The sequence below is a fragment of the Pleurodeles waltl genome, chromosome 3_2 (assembly GCF_031143425.1).
Source record: "Pleurodeles waltl isolate 20211129_DDA chromosome 3_2, aPleWal1.hap1.20221129, whole genome shotgun sequence".
In the NCBI taxonomy this organism is placed as follows: Eukaryota; Metazoa; Chordata; class Amphibia; order Caudata; family Salamandridae; genus Pleurodeles; species Pleurodeles waltl.
In genome coordinates this window covers 197,042,714-197,061,200 of record NC_090441.1, presented here as the reverse complement: position 1 = coordinate 197,061,200, position 18,487 = coordinate 197,042,714, and the positions used below count along the sequence as shown (strand labels likewise).

General features: G+C 46.7%; 1 protein-coding gene across 2 annotated transcripts in view; it reads left to right on the top strand.

The window, feature by feature from the left end:
* SPEG (striated muscle enriched protein kinase) overlaps nucleotides 1-18,487 on the top strand; it is a 1,321,813-nt gene that overhangs the window by 392,230 nt on the left and 911,096 nt on the right. For both annotated transcript variants that reach the window (XM_069227158.1, XM_069227157.1), the window contains exon 4: nucleotides 12,300-14,014. In XM_069227158.1, coding sequence (XP_069083259.1) covers nucleotides 12,300-14,014 — 1,715 coding nt within the window. The remainder of the gene's footprint in view (nucleotides 1-12,299; nucleotides 14,015-18,487) is intronic.

Genomic DNA, 18,487 nt, shown 5'->3' with positions numbered 1-18,487 from the left:
CAACATCTGGAGTCTATTTAAGAGTCATTTTTGGATGCAGAGAAATAGGTCATTACAATAATCCAATTTGGAAAAGGCCAGAATGGTAATCACAGTTTTTTGAAGATCCAGTGGAATAAAAGGGATGATTTCTCTGATTGTTTTATTGTGAAGAATAACAAGGAGGCTAGAGAATTGACCTGATGTTCAAACGTAAGCCTGACATTAAAAAAAATCCCCAAATTTCTCTTTTTCTTGACTGGTGAGGGGAGAGACCCCAATTCTTGAGGCCACCAATTAGGTGACCGGAAAGATCTGTCCCTACCCAGAAGAAGAACCTCATTTTTTCTAGAGTTGAGCTTTAAACAATTTTGCCTCATGCAATTATCCATTTGTGAGATACAGGAGCTAAATCTCAGGGCAGTGTCTGCTAAATTGGATAATACTGATACCACAATCTAGGTATCATCGGCATATGACACTACAGAGAAATCAAAGGATTTGATGAGTCTCACCAGGAGAGTAATAGAAAGATTGAAAAGCATAGGGCTCAACGATGAGCCTGTTGCACTCCACATGGCAGACAAAATGGATCTGAGGAGAACTATTCCAGAGCCACCTGTTGGTCTCTTTCAGTGAGGAAGAATTTGATCAGATTAAGAGAAAGACCTCCAATTCCCATCTCAGAGAGCCAATAGATCAGAATGGTGTGATTGGCCGTATCAAAGGATTCTGAGAAGTCAAGTAATATTAGTGCGGCCTTGCCACCTTCATCTACTATAGACCTTAGTTCCTCTGATGCAACAATTGGCACTGTTTCTATGCTGTGTGACCTTCTAAACCCATGTTGGGTAGTATCCATCAGATTGTTAGCGACAATAAAGTGTGAATCCAAATTGATTTTTTTTAATAGAGGTAGAATGGAAGCCTTTTCCAGACACAAGGAAAATATCCAAAATGTATTATGTCATTAAAAATCAATATCAGTTGTTTTGACAGAATATCTGGAACTAGATGTGCAATGTTTGGGGGCAGGGATTCAAAGGCGATCCAGACTTTGTCAATTTTAACAGGCTGCAGACCTGCTCGGTACTAAGTGGTGTAAACTAATTATATGTAGCCAGTGAGAATTGAAGGTTGCTGCTCGGCGAGGATTTGGATGATGACTGACAATTAATTTCAGAAGTGTTAAAAACCTCCTCTACTTTTGTCTGGAAGAAATTGGCAAACGTATTACAAAATGCTTGACTGCATTTTTTATGGTTAAGCGCAGGCAGCTTTGCCGAATTTTTCAGTTTTAAAAAGGTCTTGCAGAGAATTGTTGGATTGCATGATTTCATTAATGTAATATTTGGATTTTTCCTCTAAAAGGAGCTTTTTATATTTTGCAATAGAAAGCTTGTAGTTTTCTCTATCTTGGGGATTGTAGTTATATCTCCACACCAACTCTTTTCTTTTCCATTCTTGTTTCATGGCTTTTAAGCTCTTTGAAAACCACGGATCTGACTAATTTTTTCTACAATTAGTCAGGAATTTTTCAGGGGCTAAAAGGTTAACTGCCCTCCTTATCCATGTAGCATAATAGTGTACCGTTATATTTAAATACGACCTAATGCTACCCTTAGGTTCTAATAGTGAATCAGATAGGGCCGAATGTAGAGCTTCTGCCAAACCCTTCTCCTAATACTTGGAGAATTGGGTGCCCTGCTGCATGAGTTTTGGGCATGCTAATACTAAACATCACTGCTTTTTGATCTGACCATAACAACCGTAGGATACCCACTACTTGAAGATCTTTGCTACTGGAAAACATACCTTCTCTCGTAGGGGATTTCCATGATAGTCATAAGCATTGAATAGTTCCGCGCGCCTGCGGGGACCCCGGAGCACTGTTGTGAAGTATATTCTTAAGTGCAAATACCAACCCTTTGAAAAAAGGTTTGTCAAAAAACACTTAAGAATAACACTGTGCAGCCTATGTGAACAGCTACACAGGCCAAATTGTTAAAAGAAAAAACAGTTATAGTGTAAATTCACGATTAAACATCTATTTATTTTATAAATATATTAACAAATACATTCTCATATTTTATTTACACCTCTCATGAGAATAAAACAATGCAGGGCAGTGTAGCCCATAGGCTGCCATTATACAGAATGAAAATAGAGCTGTGCCTATAAGAAAGTAAAGTCTTCCTGTTTCCCATCATGCACAGCGAAAGGCAGTTGCCTCAGTTCTTTTTTTCCGGCTCCTTCTGACAGGACCCTGAAGCATTGAGCTCTACCTCACAAAGTTTTTTGTGACAGAAATTCATTTAAAATCTTTTGAATTTCAATTTCACTCGACGTTTTTTAACATTGAGTGATCATTTCCTACTAGTTTCTGTTAAATTCTGACAGAATTTTGAGGTTTTTCTAGTTTAGAAATGCCTTCACTTTTTGACAAATGTCCCTCTTGTGGCAGAAAAAAGGCTAAAACATATCCACATAGGGTCTGCATAATTTGTCTTCCATCCAGCCACAAACCAGAGTCGTGTGACATCTGTAAAACCTTCTCCAGAAGAACTCTTCGTGATAGAGAGAAAATCCGACTTCAGGCGAGAGAGGACAGAAGAAAAAGTGGCCGTTCCACCACAGAGCGAGGAGAAGGTCAGGCTTCTACCAGGGCTCAATCTGTTTCCTCTATAACTCCTACCAGACCTGCTGAAAAACGGCACAGGTCTCCGACGACGTCGAGGGCGTCGACGTCGAAACAGGGAACGGCGCCAACATGTTCGCCGTCGAGGAGTGGGTCGCCGGCGAGGAAAAGACATCGCTCGCCGTCGACAACCATTTCGCCGTCGAGACGACGTGGACACACGGTGTCGAAAGGATCTGGATCGCCGTCGACACGGCGAGGACGATCTACGTCGAGGAGATCCGAGTCAGGCTTGCCGTCGACACGGCGAGGACGATCGACGTCGAGAGAGTGTACTCGCCGTCGGAGACGTTCGCCGTCACCACAACGACGTCGAGGGTCGTCGTCGAGGGGTTCTCCACGGCGAGAGGAATCGACGTCCAGAAGTCGCCGTCACCGCTCTTCGACGTCGAGGAGTGTGTCGACGTCGAGACGACAATCAAAGAGGCCTAGAAGGGTTTATACAACATCGGAATCCTCGGCCTCACTTATTCTGCTCCCAGCGTCTCCACAGCTCTCGCCTCGGCAGTCGCCGTTGCCACAGACACCGGTAACACCTACGGCTCCTCTTCCGGCTCCTCCTTCAGAGCCTGTTCCAAGGACTCCAACGCGATCTGTCAGGCGTTCTGGACATTCTTCTAGACGTTCTTCTTCCTCTCGGCACCATCGTCATGAATCACAGAGATCTCAGCATTCACATCATAGACATTCTTCTTCGTCTACACGGGACTACTCTCCAACTCTATCGGGCTCACCGTCCCCGAGAGTGTCCCCCATAGATGATGTGAATACATTCCAGGAGGTCTTGGTGCGAGGGGCAACCAAACTGAATATCCCGCTGGCGGTGCCAGCTCCATCGACGTCAGTAATCTTCGAGCCCTTACATCACAGGACATCTTCAAGACCTTTGCTTCCACTGGTTCCGGGTCTTATTGAACCGGCAATGGACATTTTTCTTACACCGTCCGCAACAAAGTCTGCTCCTTCCAGACTTATTAAAAAATACCGTCCACCAGAACAAGATCCTCTATTCTTGAGGTCGGACCCAGTACCGGACTCGGTGGTTATAGTGGCAGCAAAGAAATTGCATTCTACGTCACCGTCTTCCTCTTCACCTCCAGATAAAGAGAGCAGAAAGATCGATGCTGCAGGACGAAAAGTATGCTCTACTGCATCCATCACCATGAAAGCAGCCAGTGCCACTGCTCTATTAGGGAGATATGATCGATCCCTCTGGGACTCTGTACTGCAGTTTGCGGAGCATCTTCCTAAGGACAAAAGGGAAGATTTCCTGGAGGTCGTGGGAGAGGGAGCTATGGTTTCTAACCAAGTTATAAGTGCTGCGGCGGATTCTTCGATACTATCCGCACATAACTATGCTCACGGAATAGCACTCAGGAGACATGCATGGCTGCGACTTACATCGCTTAAACCTGAAGCACAGCAGAGAATACAAAATCTACCTTTCTCAGGCTCCACTTTGTTCGGCTCTCATGCCGATGACGAGATGGCCAGGATGAAGTCTGAGCTGGATACCCTGAAAGCAGTAGGCATGGAACGACCGAAAGAACAGCGAAAGGTATTCCGCCCATATCAACGAAGACTGTTCACCCACAGGTATCAGACTCCACATTGGATGTCTTCACGTCCCCAGCAACAGCAACAGCAACAGCAGCAGCATCATAGGGGTTTCTCCACACAACGAAGGTCGACAAGGGGTCATTCAACACCTCAAACTCAGGCAACTCGACAGGCTCCCGCGTCGAAGCCCTGAATCTTCGCTTCCCCCTCCTCCGTTACCCACTCCGGTAGGGGGAAGTATCTCAAATCATCTGGACGAGTGGCTACGCATCACAACAGACGCCTGGGTATTGAATATTGTGAGACATGGTTACGTTCTCAGATTCACCAGCGCTCCACCATCTGTTCCACCCAAAACAACCAGCCGACACCTCGAAGCTCTTCAGTTAGAAGTCACCATTCTATTACAAAAAAGAGCCATAGAACCCGTCCCGATCAGCCAACAAGGGAAGGGGATTTATTCGAGGTATTTCCTTGTGCCCAAAAAAGACAAGCAAGAGTTTCGTCCCATTTTAGATCTAAGGACAGCAAACAAGTGGATTCGCAAAGAGAAATTCAGGATGCTATCCTTGCACCAAATTTACCCACATCTTCGTCAGGGCGACTGGCTCTGTGCAATAGACCTTTGCGACGCTTACTTTCATATTCCGGTGACCAAGAAACATCGAAAATTCCTAAGGTTCACCGTCGGAAAACGTCATTACCAATTTGCGGTTCTGCCCTTCGGCCTCAAATCAGCGCCGAGGACTTTTTCCAAATGCATGGCGGTGGTAGCCGCCCACTTGAGGAAACATCGAATATTTGTCTACCCCTATCTAGACGATTGGCTCATAAAGGCCTCCAGTTATCTAGAGGCACAACAACATTTCAAATGGACTCTACAGCTGTTGCAGAGGTTAGGTCTTCAAGTAAATCTCCTGAAATCCACAGCAACACCTGTTCAGAGGTTGCATTACTTAGGGGCCATTATAGATACCAATCTAGGAAAGGTGTTTCCTTCGGAGGAACGACGATTATCGATTCTCCAAAAGTGCAAACAACTGCAAGAGACTCCGCAGACCACTGCAAGAGTAATAGCTTCTCTACTGGGCTCGATGGCGTCTTGTATCCATCTCGTTCCCAATGCTCGCCTCCATATGAGACCATTACAGGAAAACCTGGAGGATCAATGGAGTCAACTAATGAACGAATGGGAGAGCAAAGTCCTCCTTTCTCCCCACGCCCTACAGTCCCTCAAATGGTGGTGTCTACCCGACAATCTCTTGGTGGGGATTCCGTTCCAACATCGGCCTCCAGCTCAAACCATCGTAACAGATGCGTCACTGCTCGGATGGGGAGCGCACATGGAACATCTTCGAGTCCAAGGCAAGTGGTCACAGAAAGAGAGTCTCTATCATATCAACCTGCTGGAGCTTCGCGCAGTCCACCTTGCGCTCAAAGCTTTCCTTCCCTCTCTGAGAGCGGAAACTCTCCTTCTCCAGACGGACAACGTGGCCACTATGTACTACGTAAACAAACAAGGAGGCACCAGGTCCAGGATTCTATCCAGAGAGGCTCAGACAATCTGGCATTGGCTTCTAGCCAGGAACATGTCGCTAGTAGCAACTCACCTGCCGGGCATCCAAAATGTTCAAGCGGATGCTCTCAGCCGCGTAATGGACGAGAACCACGAGTGGGTTCTACACAACGACGTCGTTCATTCCATTTTCCCACTATGGGGTACCCCCTCTATAGATCTATTCGCAACCCCAGAAAACAAAAAATGCCAAAACTTCGCCTCCAGATATTACCATCCAGGGACACTGGGGAATGCCCTGTGGATAAGCTGGTCAGGAGCATTTCTTTACGCCTTTCCGCCGCTTCCCCTGATTCCGGCGGTCCTCCAGAAGTTATCCAATGCTCAGTCCAAAATGATCCTGATTGCTCCGGAATGGCCATGCCAATGGTGGTTCCCAGACCTTCTTCACCGGTCACTCAAACCACACATCAGGCTCCCTTATCGTCCGGACCTGCTCACGAAGTTCAGAGGGCAGATGTCCCATCCCAACCTCTCATCGTTGAGTTTGGCAGCATGGCTCCTGAGCTAGTGCAATATGGACACTTGAACTTACCTCAGGATTGTATGGAAAGAATCAAAGCGCCCTTCCACACGATCCACTTATGCAAGCAAGTGGAAGAGATTCTGCATGTGGTGCTTAGGCAACAACATTGACCCGATATCCTGCGGAGGAGTCTATTCTGCCATACTTGTTAAGTTTGGCAAAATCGGGCTTACAATTGTCATCAATAAAGGTACATTTGGCGGCTCTAACAGCATACAGAAAGAGCCCCTCACAAACTTCCTTTTTTCGAATCCCAGTTATTAAGGACTTCCTGGAGGGTTTAAAAAAGGTTTTTCCTCCCATTAGAAGACCATCTCCTCCATGGGAACTGAATGTTGTCCTATCGCGTCTGATGCTACCTCCATTCGAGCCAATACATAAGGCATCACTTCAGCATCTCACATGGAAAACTGCTTTTCTAGTGGCAATCACTTCAGCGCATAGGGTCAGCGAAATCCAGGCCCTTTGCGCTCAAGAACCTTACACGGTTTTTCATTCTGCGAAAGTGGTAATGAGAACTCATCCAAAATTTTTACCTAAGGTAGTCTCCGACTTCCATGTGAACCAAACAATTTCATTACCGACTTTCTTTCAAAATCCAACTACTCCTGCTGAGAGAACTCTGCACTCTCTGGATGTAAAGAGAGTCTTGAAATTTTACTTGGACAGGACAAAAAGCTTACGGAAATCACAACAGCTTTTTATTAACTATGGCCCAGTTAGAACAGGGTTGGGCACGTCTAAACAATCTTTATCCAGGTGGATTGTTTCATGTATAATGTTATGTTATCAGTTAGCAAATAAATCCCTTTGTGGTAGGCCAAAAGCCCACTCTACTAGAGGGAAGGCAGCTACTACAGCATTGATGAGAAATGTCCCTTTGGCAGAAATATGCAAGGCTGCCACTTGGAAGTCGGTCCATACCTTTACTAAGCATTACTGCCTTGACACAGACGCTAGGGCAGATGCGCAGGTTGGACAGGCCTTGCTCAAGAATTTATTTGCATGATTCATGTTTTCTCAGTATTCTTCTGTCTACTCCACTGCGGTTATGGGGATGGGCTTGCTACTCTATTCAATGCTTATGACTATACATGGAAATCCCCTACGAGAGAAGGAATGGTTTCTTACCTGTAACTCCAGTTCTCTCGTAGGGGTATTTCCATGATAGTCATAATCAACCCTCCTCCCCGGTGGAGTTGACATAGAACATGAATATTATCGAGGTTGGTACTCCAACAAATGTTTTGTTTCTTCAGGTCAGGTTACAAGCCTCCAAAAAAGAACTGAGGCAACTGCCTTTCGCTGTGCATGATGGGAAACAGGAAGACTTTACTTTCTTAAAGGCACAGCTCTATTTTCATTCTGTATAATGGCAGCCTATGGGCTACACTGCCCTGCATTGTTTTATTCTCATGAGAGGTGTAAATAAAATATGAGAATGTATTTGTTAATATATTTATAAAATAAATAGACGTTTAATCGTGAATTTACACTATAACTGTTTTTTCTTTTAACAATTTGGCCTGTGTAGCTGTTCACATAGGCTGCACAGTGTTATTCTTAAGTGTTTTTTGACAAACCTTTTTTCAAAGGGTTGGTATTTGCACTTAAGAATATACTTCACAACAGTGCTCCGGGGTCCCCACAGGCGCGCGGAACTATTCAATGCTTATGACTATCATGGAAATACCCCTACGAGAGAACTGGAGTTACAGGTAAGAAACCATTCCATCCAGTGTGTGGCCTGCCGAGTGTGTCGTTGTTTGATCAATTGATGGAGTCCTAAGCTAGCCATTGTATCAAACAATGTGACAGTATCTTTGTTCTCAATGTTTTCCAAATGATAGTTGAAATCCCCAGGATAGTAAAATAAACAGCACTGATGCTCGTTTCCAGTAATGGACTAAGATGAGATATAAAAGAGGCCGTAGCTCGATAGACCAATAGAACTCTAAACATATAGGGCCTGATTCTGACCCTGGCGGTTGACTACCGCCAGGGCAGAGTGCCGCGGATGCACCGCCAACAGGCTGGCGGTGCATCCATGGGCATTCCGACCGCGGCGGTACAGCCGCGGTCAGAAACGGGAAACCGGCGGTGTCCCGCCGGTTTCCCGCTTCCCTAGGGAATCCTCCCGACCCCCTTACCGCCAGCCTGGTTCTGGCGGTTTTGACCGCCAGAACCTGGCTGGCGGTAACGGGTGTCGTGGGGCCCCTGGGGGCCCCTGCAGTGCCCATGCCAATGGCATGGGCACTGCAGGGGCCCCCTAACAGGGCCCCACCAAGATTTTCAGTGTCTGCCAAGCAGACACTGAAAATCGCGACGGGTGCAACTGCACCCGTCGCACCCCTTCCACTCCGCCGGCTCCATTCGGAGCCGGCATCCTCATGGAAGAGGGTTTCCCGCTGGGCTGGCGGGCGGCCTTCTGGCGGTCGCCCGCCAGCCCAGCGGGAAACTCAGAATTACCGCGGCGGTCTTTTGACCGCGCAGCGGTATTCTGACGGCGGGACTTTGGCGGGCGGCCTCTGCCGCCCGCCAAAGTCAGAATGACCCCCATAATGTTTAGTGCATTCTAGCTGAAAACTGAGAGGTTCATACTGGTCATTACTAACAACTGAAGAGCAACAAGCAGGTATGTTACTGCGAGTTACAATGGCAAGTCTGTCTCCCTTTCTGCGAGATCTATCTACTCTCGCAATTGTGTAACCACTTGGGATAGCCTGAACCAAATCCAGGTCAAAGGTAACATCCTCCCAGGTTTCAGTGTTAAAGACTATGGGCCTGGTTACAAGTTTGGCAGTCTGAAAACCCTACTGCCAGACCCCTGGTGAGGAGACTGCCACAGAGCTGACAGTCTCCCCACTGGCCCCATTATGAGATTTCCACTGGGCTGACTGGCAGAAACTAAGGTTTTGGCCAGTAAGCCCAGTGGAAAACGTGCAGCGGCATTGGACTAGACTCCACATGGACAGTGTGCATTCTGACGGTGCTGGGGAGGGGGACTCCTGCACTTGTTTTCCACCAGCCTTTTCAAAAGACTGCCAGAGAACATGATTGTAATCAGCACGGCGGCGCTGTTTCCACCTCGCCATAGCGGAGATGGAGGTCTTTTGGCGGCACTGACCACCAATCTTGTAATATGGCGGTTGGATCGCCACAGCTGTGGTTGTCCGACCTCCACTGCAAGTCTAGCACTTTTTGGAGTGCCAAACTCGTAATCGGGCCGTATGTATGGGCTGTATGGCTCGAGGATTTCTAAACTATTTAGTTTGTGTTTGATTAGAGACCTAGCTTTCATCAAAATGCGATTAAAAGTTTGGCTAGAGATGGTACTGGATAGAGGATTTGGTCTTACCATATGTAACAAATGGATTTTGGGCTTGGGGAGAGACCAATCGCAATTGGCACACTAAGCTGAATCCAAATCAGCATGCAGCGCAAAAGTAATGCAAGCCACGTTTTTGCTTCCCGGGTTGGGGGCCACAATCTCCTCCCTGGAGTACTGTATAGTGTTCAGTTGTTTTGGTGTGAATGGACCAGGGGTCCCGGTGTTGGCGCGGTCCAGGCACGGATGGGTGCAGATGGGCTTGCCTTTTGCATGCCTATGGCCTGCAGCACGGTCACGCCAGCCTGCACATTTATGGTGCCTCCCCTGCATAGACTAGTGCAGCAACCAAACAAAAATGGTGGTCCCGTTCTGACAGCGTGATACTGTCTGCCGTACAAAGTGCGAAAATAAAAGCAAGTTTTGAATTTTGAAAAAATATTACCAGCATTATTCGCAATTATAGAATACCTCAGTTCTCCCTTCTTCTTCCCAAGGCAGAGCTGCATGGTCGCGTCAGCCTGCACATTTATGGTGCCTCCCCCATAAAGACTAGTGTGGCGACCAGACACAAATGTCAGTCTTGTTCTGTCAGGCAGGTACCGTCTATGCCATATGTGGTTTCATAACTTTTCCCACATTCTTGCGGAGATATTTAGAAGATCTCAGGTGCAGACAGTCAACTTTATTGGTAGTTCTCATCTTAACTCTCTCTAACATGTCTTTAGCCTCTATGAAATCCCTTCCTCAGACGTGGACACTTGCACTAGGTGGCTGTAGGTGAGGCCTCACAAATGATATATACTGTGAAAACCTACACCCCAGTTTACAGTTCATTAAATCTCTAGTTTGCACCCAAAAAATCCCATGAATGTCTGCATTGCTTTGAGAAACTATTTTAAGTAGTTCATGCCTTTATATCTAGTAACTCTAGGATCCTTCATTTGTGTGAGGGCTTCCATTAACCAGCCCACACCGGTGCGTCATTGCACATTTTGTTCCAAACATGAATCATGATTTTTCACTTTTACTGACTCTCATCTGTCACCTCTCTGATCTCTCTTTGAGGTTTGCTAAAAACCCTGAAATTGTTTCTGCTTCTTCTGGGACATATTTGGCTTTTACCTGCAAAGAAACGAACTTTCTCTTCTTGCCTTAGTGCTGATGATAAAGGTAATGATGAGGATATGCCTTGTTACCAACCCACAAGATAGACACTGTCTGTTACCTATAGTCTATTCACTGTACAGGTTGACTCTTGTATAAAAAAATCTTATTAGGTTTGACTTCCCGTCTCTTTTGCTCAACTCCTTTTATACCTCACCTTTCACCAGTGAGCAGTTAAATGAGATTAGTAGTGGAGCGTGAAAAATACCTACGCTCCCTTAATATCCGACGGTATGCATCCTATTGGACATGTTTCCTTATCCATCTTTTGTGTTTCTGGTTCCGGCCTTCATTAAATATTTGAATCTATGTCCTGTCCTTTTGCAATGTGTCATTCTACTGTAGCCATATTTCATTCTGTAATAAATAGTTTGCAAAAGTATTTTGGGCAATATTTGAGCTCTTCCCTTCTACAGCCACCTCTTTTTCCCCTTCTTCATTCAGTCGTACAATTCCATCTTTGCGCTTCCTCATATCACCAGTGCATCTTACTTATTTGGAGATCTGTGCTACTTTTCTTTCATTTATATTAGCTCTTTCTGATCCCTTTCCTACATTTGATTTTATATATATTATTCCCTGTCTTTCTTCCTCTAGATTTCTTTGTCCTGTTTAAAATCCATCTCCACCAGCCACTTGTTTACAACCAAAAGTGGATGAACTCACTGAGAGTTCATGTCAGGCATTCTAGTTTCGCCTCTAAGGAGTCTTCATGCTAGTATTTGATCTCATGCCCTGACTGGGAACTGAGAACAGAATATAGATATTACTTTCATCCCCTGAACTCTATTGAAAGCAAAGAGTGATTTCTGTTCAAGGTGTCTTCAGCAGATGCCAACTATCTCAGCCCCAATATAACTCTGCTATCTGAGCAGTATACATTGTCCAGTATATATACTTTAGGCTCTCTGGGCTAAACAGCACAGGACATTTCTCACCCGACAGGTGCTATTGTTGGTCAATGATGTTTGCGTGGAAATAATGTGGTTTCAATTAGAATAGGGCAAGAATGTGTTTGTTTTGGATGTGTCATTTACTTGAGTGCTCCCTTTGCATCAGAATTAAAATGCAGAAAACACTAACAGGTTTATTTTAAAATAGTGCACAATTTTACTTAATTTCCCTTCAATAACGGATTTCTAATAGACTTTGACCTGCAGTTGGACCTCGCATTCTTGCCCTCAGTGTAGCCTTCACAACATTCTTCCACTTACGTATAACCGAAGGCCACTAGATTGCCAAATATTAAACTACATATATTTATTACATCTCTACATTATAGATCTGATATAATAAAATAGATTAGTTGTTCATCAGTAAATGCGCCAGAATTATTTACTGCATCATCAGTGGCAGAACGTAAATCTGTCTTTCCATTTGTCTGTCTGTTTCAAATAGTGGACTCTTTGAGTCAATTTTATAATGTCTTGCATCAGATGTAACATGTTTTGTTTTCTGATTACAGCAGTATCCCTGAAGGGGGGTTTAAAAGTGACCACAGCAACGGAAGTATGACCAGCATCTCCTTCAGAAGTGCAACCGACTCCCCAAAATCTGACATGCAGCAGTCCCTCTCCAGACCACCACTTCTTCCACCCCCTTCTCCAAGAATTGGACATCGTTCCTCTTCGAGCACTGGAGTTTCCAACCAGCACACCCTTCGAGGCCCTGCACCACCCTCTGTCACTCCATTAACACCCCGCAAGAAGGTAGTGATGCCCTCAGAGTATGTAGACACTGTACCTGAGGAGTTTGAAGAGAAAGTTAAGAAGCCTAAGTCCTCTGGTTATTCCCAAGCTAGTACACAGGATTCCCGTCCCCAGACACCACAAAGCGAAGCGTCCAGTCGTGTGTCTGTTCTCAGACCTTCCCCTAAATTAATCCGCTCTGGCTCCAAGATTTTTGATAAACTGAAGTACCTGGAGGAAAGAAGAAAGAGCCTGGACCAGACTGATAGCCCACTGCCAGTTCATACCTGGCTTCCCCTCAGGAAAGCACGCTCCTTTGACCAGCCTGAAATGGACATCCACCAATGTGCTTTGGCCTCCTCGCGGGAGGATCTCAGGGACGACTTCAGGGATGGTGTAAGGTCTGAAATGGGAGGCATAAACCTGAGGAGAGCTGCTTTCAAACAGAAGACATCTTCTTTTGATGAGAGGGGAAGGTATGCCACCCGACTCTACGATATTGAAAACAAATTCTCTGAAGAGCTAACCCGTATCAAAAAAACGGTTTCTAAGCAGCAGCTGATGAGGTCACAAGAATTTGTAAAAAGTGGTATTGTGAGAGCTCCTTCCCCTAAAGCATCAACCAGGCCTCCTGATATTCAGGTCCCTGAAAAGATCAAAGCTGATGTATTAAAACCAGTGGACATAAATGTAGTTCAGGAAATCTATCCTTTGGAGACAAAGGTCATGCTAGAAAAGCATGAGCTCCATCAGCAAGAGTCTCCATCTGTATCTGTGGAAGAAACTGCGGCTGGTCTGCAGAAGACAGCAACCCATAACAGTGTGATGCGAAAGCCCTTGGTGCGGAGCTGTGCCACCGTGAACCTAGCAGCAGAGCTGAAAAGGCCACAAATCAATGAAAAAGCAATCGAAGGTCAGGAACTTTGTCAGGAAGCAATGGATGAAGGCACTACTGTTAAAGTGATTTTACCAGAGACATTGGACATAAAGAAGGCCCTGATTTTACCAGAAACATCGGACATAAAGAAGGCAACAGACTCAAGCCTCTCCCCTGAATTTCCCACACATCCTGTTGAGAAAAGAGACTATAGTTCACTGTCCCAAGCAGCATCCCAAGATCAGGCCTCCTTTTCTGAGGTTAGGACTAGTAAGCAAATAAGTGAGATTAAAGCGGTTCCAGAGTTGAGGACTTCCACAGCTCGCCTCGAGCCTGCAGCTGCAAAAGCACAATGTCCACCGACTGTGGCTGTTGCTCCAGGTGAACTGGACAGGAAAAAAGATCAAGTGAGGTTCTTACCATGGGCCGCACCAAACATGGATATCACTCCCCTTCCGGCATCGCACAGTCGGAAGGGGCATGATATAAGGACTAGGGAAACAGAAAAGAAGTCCGGGAAAGTCTCAAAGAAAGAAAGCAGTTCGGCATCAGGAGAGAACAGAACAAGAGCCAAAGGAAAAGGACGAAGGATCCGACCAACCTCTCCAGAACTAGGTATGATGAGTTTGTTGTTTGCTTGCTTGAGAAATCAAATTATTTAATAGATGAAATGTCTTATTATGGCATAGACTGATTTTCCTTAACATGTGGCTTAGCTTAAATTCTCATATTTATATATGAAAGAATGCAGGTACGTATGTGGTATTTAAATAGCGCAAACAAAGCCTAAAGATTGCAGAACCTGTACAGAGTTAGAAGCACAGACACAGATGTAAAAGGGGGTAGCTGGTTTGTGGACAATTACTGCACCTTGAGCTAATGTTCTTTAAGAAGCTCTTTTCTATATTTGAGCAGGGGTTGGGAACTCTTGGTGGTGTGGGTTATCATTCCAGGCCCAGGAGCATAGATGGAGAAGGCCTGTTACTTGTTTTTAATTTCAATTAATTCTTTGTCTCCAGTCTGACTGTGTCCTGGCGGTCGGTGTGCTGAAAGTCACCATAGATGGTGAAATGTATGCAGAGGTAGGCAGTGTGTCGCTCATGATGGCTTTGTAGATTGTGCACCTAGGTTTGTAGGTGGTGGAGATAAGAAAGGGAGCCCGTGGAGTTTCATAAGTGGATGTGTGGATTATTATTGCATTATAACATAATTCTCTTTCAAGAAGTGAGTCTACAGTATGCCTGGGCAAAATGTACTTGTCGAGTGTTACATTTTCTGGGGGTAACCCACCTTTCCCCGCCCCATAGCGGTGCCGTGGTTGAATTTTGACTGCCCCCTGAGAGTCTTAGGATATACCAGAAGAACACATCATATGGTGCCCAACATTAGGTACAAAATGATACTTCCTCTAGGGGTAACCCCCCAGAATTGTATATGTCAGATTCTGAACCCCTTTGTGCAAGGTGTAGGAAGCTGGCTCTGTATATACTATATCAAAATGAGATATAGGTCCTCATTACGACATTGGTGGCAAATGGCGCCTACCGCCACGGCGACGGCCGCCAACATACCGTCGCCATGGCTACTGACCGTCCATGCCATTATGACCGTAGAGGGAATACCGCCAGAAGGCTGGCGGAATTCCGTCGACTGTCATGGCGGCGGACGGTGCTTCGCCATCAAAACACCGCCTACCGTATCATGTTCCCGTCTCCTCCCGGAAGACCCCCTGCAAGCAGGTAAGTCGGGTTCTCCAAAAGGAGAGGGGCTTGGGGGGTGTTGTGTGAGTGTGTGGGGGTGTGTGTGAGTGTGTGTGAATGCGTGCATGCATGTGTAATGTGTGTGCATGAGTGGGTGTGAGTGTACGTGCATGTTGTGTCATGTGATTGCGTGTGTGCCTGGATGTATGTGGTGCTGTGAGTTTGTATAAATGTATGAACGCGTGGGTGAATGTGTGTATGCGTGTGTGTATAGGTGTATATTTATGTGCATGTATGTGTGTAAATGTGCCAAGGTTCGGGAGGGGGATGACCCTGGGGGTGCGGGGGACACCCCTCTCAGTGCCAGGGAAGGAACACCCTGGCACTGATAGTGCCTGTCACCATGGTTTCAGTCGCAGTACTGAAACCATGGCGGTTGGCGGGGTCATAATGCCATGGGCAGCCTAGTGACGGCCGCTGGGCTGGAGACTGTAGTCTCAAGCCCGGTGGTCGTTACCACCATGACGGTCGGTGTGGTACACTGGCGATTTGGCTTTGGCCAAACCGCCAATGTCATAATAGTGGAGGTAGGTACCGCCAGCCTGTTGGCGGGAATACCTCCACTATTCCAACAACCGCCAGGGTTGTATGAGGCCCATAGTGTGCACAGAGTCCAGGGGTTCCCCAGAGGCTTGACAGAGGCAAAAATAGATAATACTAATGCTCTATTTGTGGTAGTGTGGTCGAGCAGTTAGGCTTATCAGAGGGTAGTGTTAAGCATTTGTTGTACATACACAAGCAATAGAAGAAACACACACTCAATGACTTAACTCCAGAGCAATAGGATTTTATATTGAAAAATATCTTTTGTTCATTTATTTCTAGGACCACAAGATTCAGTTTGCAGGTAAGTACATAAAATGAAAGGCACTTTGCATCGATATAATAAAGACTTTGAATGGAATCGACAGCGTCTACAGTTTTCTTTAAAATGGTAAAAAGCTACTTTAAAAGTGGACACTGCAATTTTTAACAGTTCCTATGGAAGAAAAGATAGTTCAGTTTTACAGGCAAGTATTCAGTTTACAGTTCCGACCCTCAGATTTTAGATAGTCCGTCATTGGGGGTTCAAGTTAACCCCAAATACCCACCACCAGCAACAGGAGGCCGGTCGGGTGCGGAGGTCAAAGAGGAACCAAATTAACGTGGGCTCCTATGGAGACGGGGGTACTCGGAATCCAGTCACTCAGCAGGAAAGTACCCGTGACTCGGACAGCAGACTAGGGTGGTTCAAGAGAACACTGGAGGGGCCCCAAGTAGGCACCAAACAGCACCAAGCACGCACCCTCAGCTGCACTAGGGTGGCAGGGTGCAGGGTGCAAACAGGGAGTCAGGTTTTGAATGCAACTCTATGAGGGGGTCCCAGGGGTTACTCTGAGGCTGCAGACAAGGTCCAGTGGGCTTCTCAGGCAAACCCCGGCTGGACAGGTAAGAGGGCCACCTGCTGGTCGATGCTGTGCTGGGGGTCAATTTCTCCCAGGCCTGGGGGCTGCAGGTGCAGTGTGTCCTTTAGGTGCTGGATATCTTCGTCTGGGGCTCACGGTCAGGGGGTCCTCTGGATTCCCTCTGCAGACATCGTCGTGGAGGTTTGAAGGGGTCGACTCAGGTTGGGCTCGTGTTCCCAATCGCCTGGGGACCCTTTCTTGCTGGGTGGACCACCTGGACATGGGCTGTGGGCGTCGGGTGCACAGGGGTCAGGACTCACACATCTGGAGTGAGGTGGGAGTCCTTAGCTGTAGGTTTCTTTTGGACAGAGTCGCTGTTCTCTGGAGTTCTTGGTCCTTTTGGGTGTAGGACAGTCCTCTGGAGTTGGCAGAGGTCTCTGGGCCTGCTGGTCTTTTTGCAGGTTTTCTGAAGCAGGAGACAGGCCGGTAGGGCTGGGGCCAAAGCAGTTGTCGTCTTCCTTCTTCTCTGCTGGGCTTTCAGCTTAGTAGTCCTTCTTCTTTTTGTTAGGTCGCCAGGAATCCTGTGAGCTGGGTTCAAGGAGGCCCTTAAATCCTAGATTTAGGGGCGTTTTCGGGTTCAGAGGGCAGTAGCCAATGGCTACTCTCCCTGAGGGTGGCTACACCCACCTTTTGCCCACTCCTTTTGGGGAGGGGGACACAAATCTAATCCTATTGGTCCCTGTCTTCCAAACCAAGATGGATGATTCTACAGGGAGGGGTCACCTCAGCTCTGGACACCTTAGGGGTGGTCCTGGCTAAAGTGGTCACTCCTCCCTGTTTTTCCTTAATTTTCCCACCAGACTTGCCTCCAAAAGTGGGGCTTTGTCCGGGGGGGGGAGGACGGAGGGAGCAGGCATCTCCACTAGCTGGAGTGCCCGGGGGTACTGTAATTTGAGGCTTGAGCCTTTGAGGCTCACCGCCAGGTGTTACAGTTCCTGCAGGGGGAGGTGTGAAGCACTTCCACCCAGTACAGTACAGTACAGCACAAAGGCACTCACTCCATGTGGTCAGAAACTCATCTGAAAGTGGCAGGCTGGCATAGACCGGTCAGTCCTACACTAGCAGCTGGGCTAACATACAGGGGGCATCTCTAAGATGCCCTCTGTGTGCATTTGTCAATAAATCCCACACTAGCATCAGTGTGGGTGTATTGTGCTGAGAAGTTTGATACCAAACTTCCCAGTATTCAGTGAAGCCATTATGGTGCTGTGGAGTTTGTAATAATAATAACAAACTCCCAGACCATATACTCAATATGGCTACACTCCACTTACAATGTCTAAGAATGGACATAGACACTGTAGGGGCATATTGCTCATGCATCTATGCCCTCACCTGTGGTGTAGTGCACCCTGCCTTAGGGCTGTAAGGCCTGCTAGAGGGGTGACTTACCTATGCCACAGGCAGTGGTTTGTGGGCATAGCAACCTGAGAGGTGTGTCATGTTGACCTTGTCTTTTTCTCCCGACCAGCGCACACAAGCTGCAAGGCAGTGTGCATGGGCTGGGTGAGGGGTCCCCCAGGGTAGCATAATACATGCTACAGCCCTTAGAAACCTTCCCTGGCCACAGGGCCCTTGGTACCATGGCTACCTTTTACAAGGGACTTAACTGTGTACCAGGGCTGTGCCAATTGTGGAAACAAAGGTACTGTTTTAGGGAAAGAACACTGGATAGCAGGGTCCCAGGACACTTTCAATCAAAGTTGGCATCAACACTAGTCAAAAAGTGGGGGGTAGCCATGCCAACAGTGGCACTTTCCTACACAAGGACTTGCCAATACGAATTTGAAATTCAGTTGGACTGCTACCCAAACACATCCCATTAAGCAATACAATATAGGAACAGCTTCCTGACTATAGTCAGTCCCACAAGATAAGGTAAG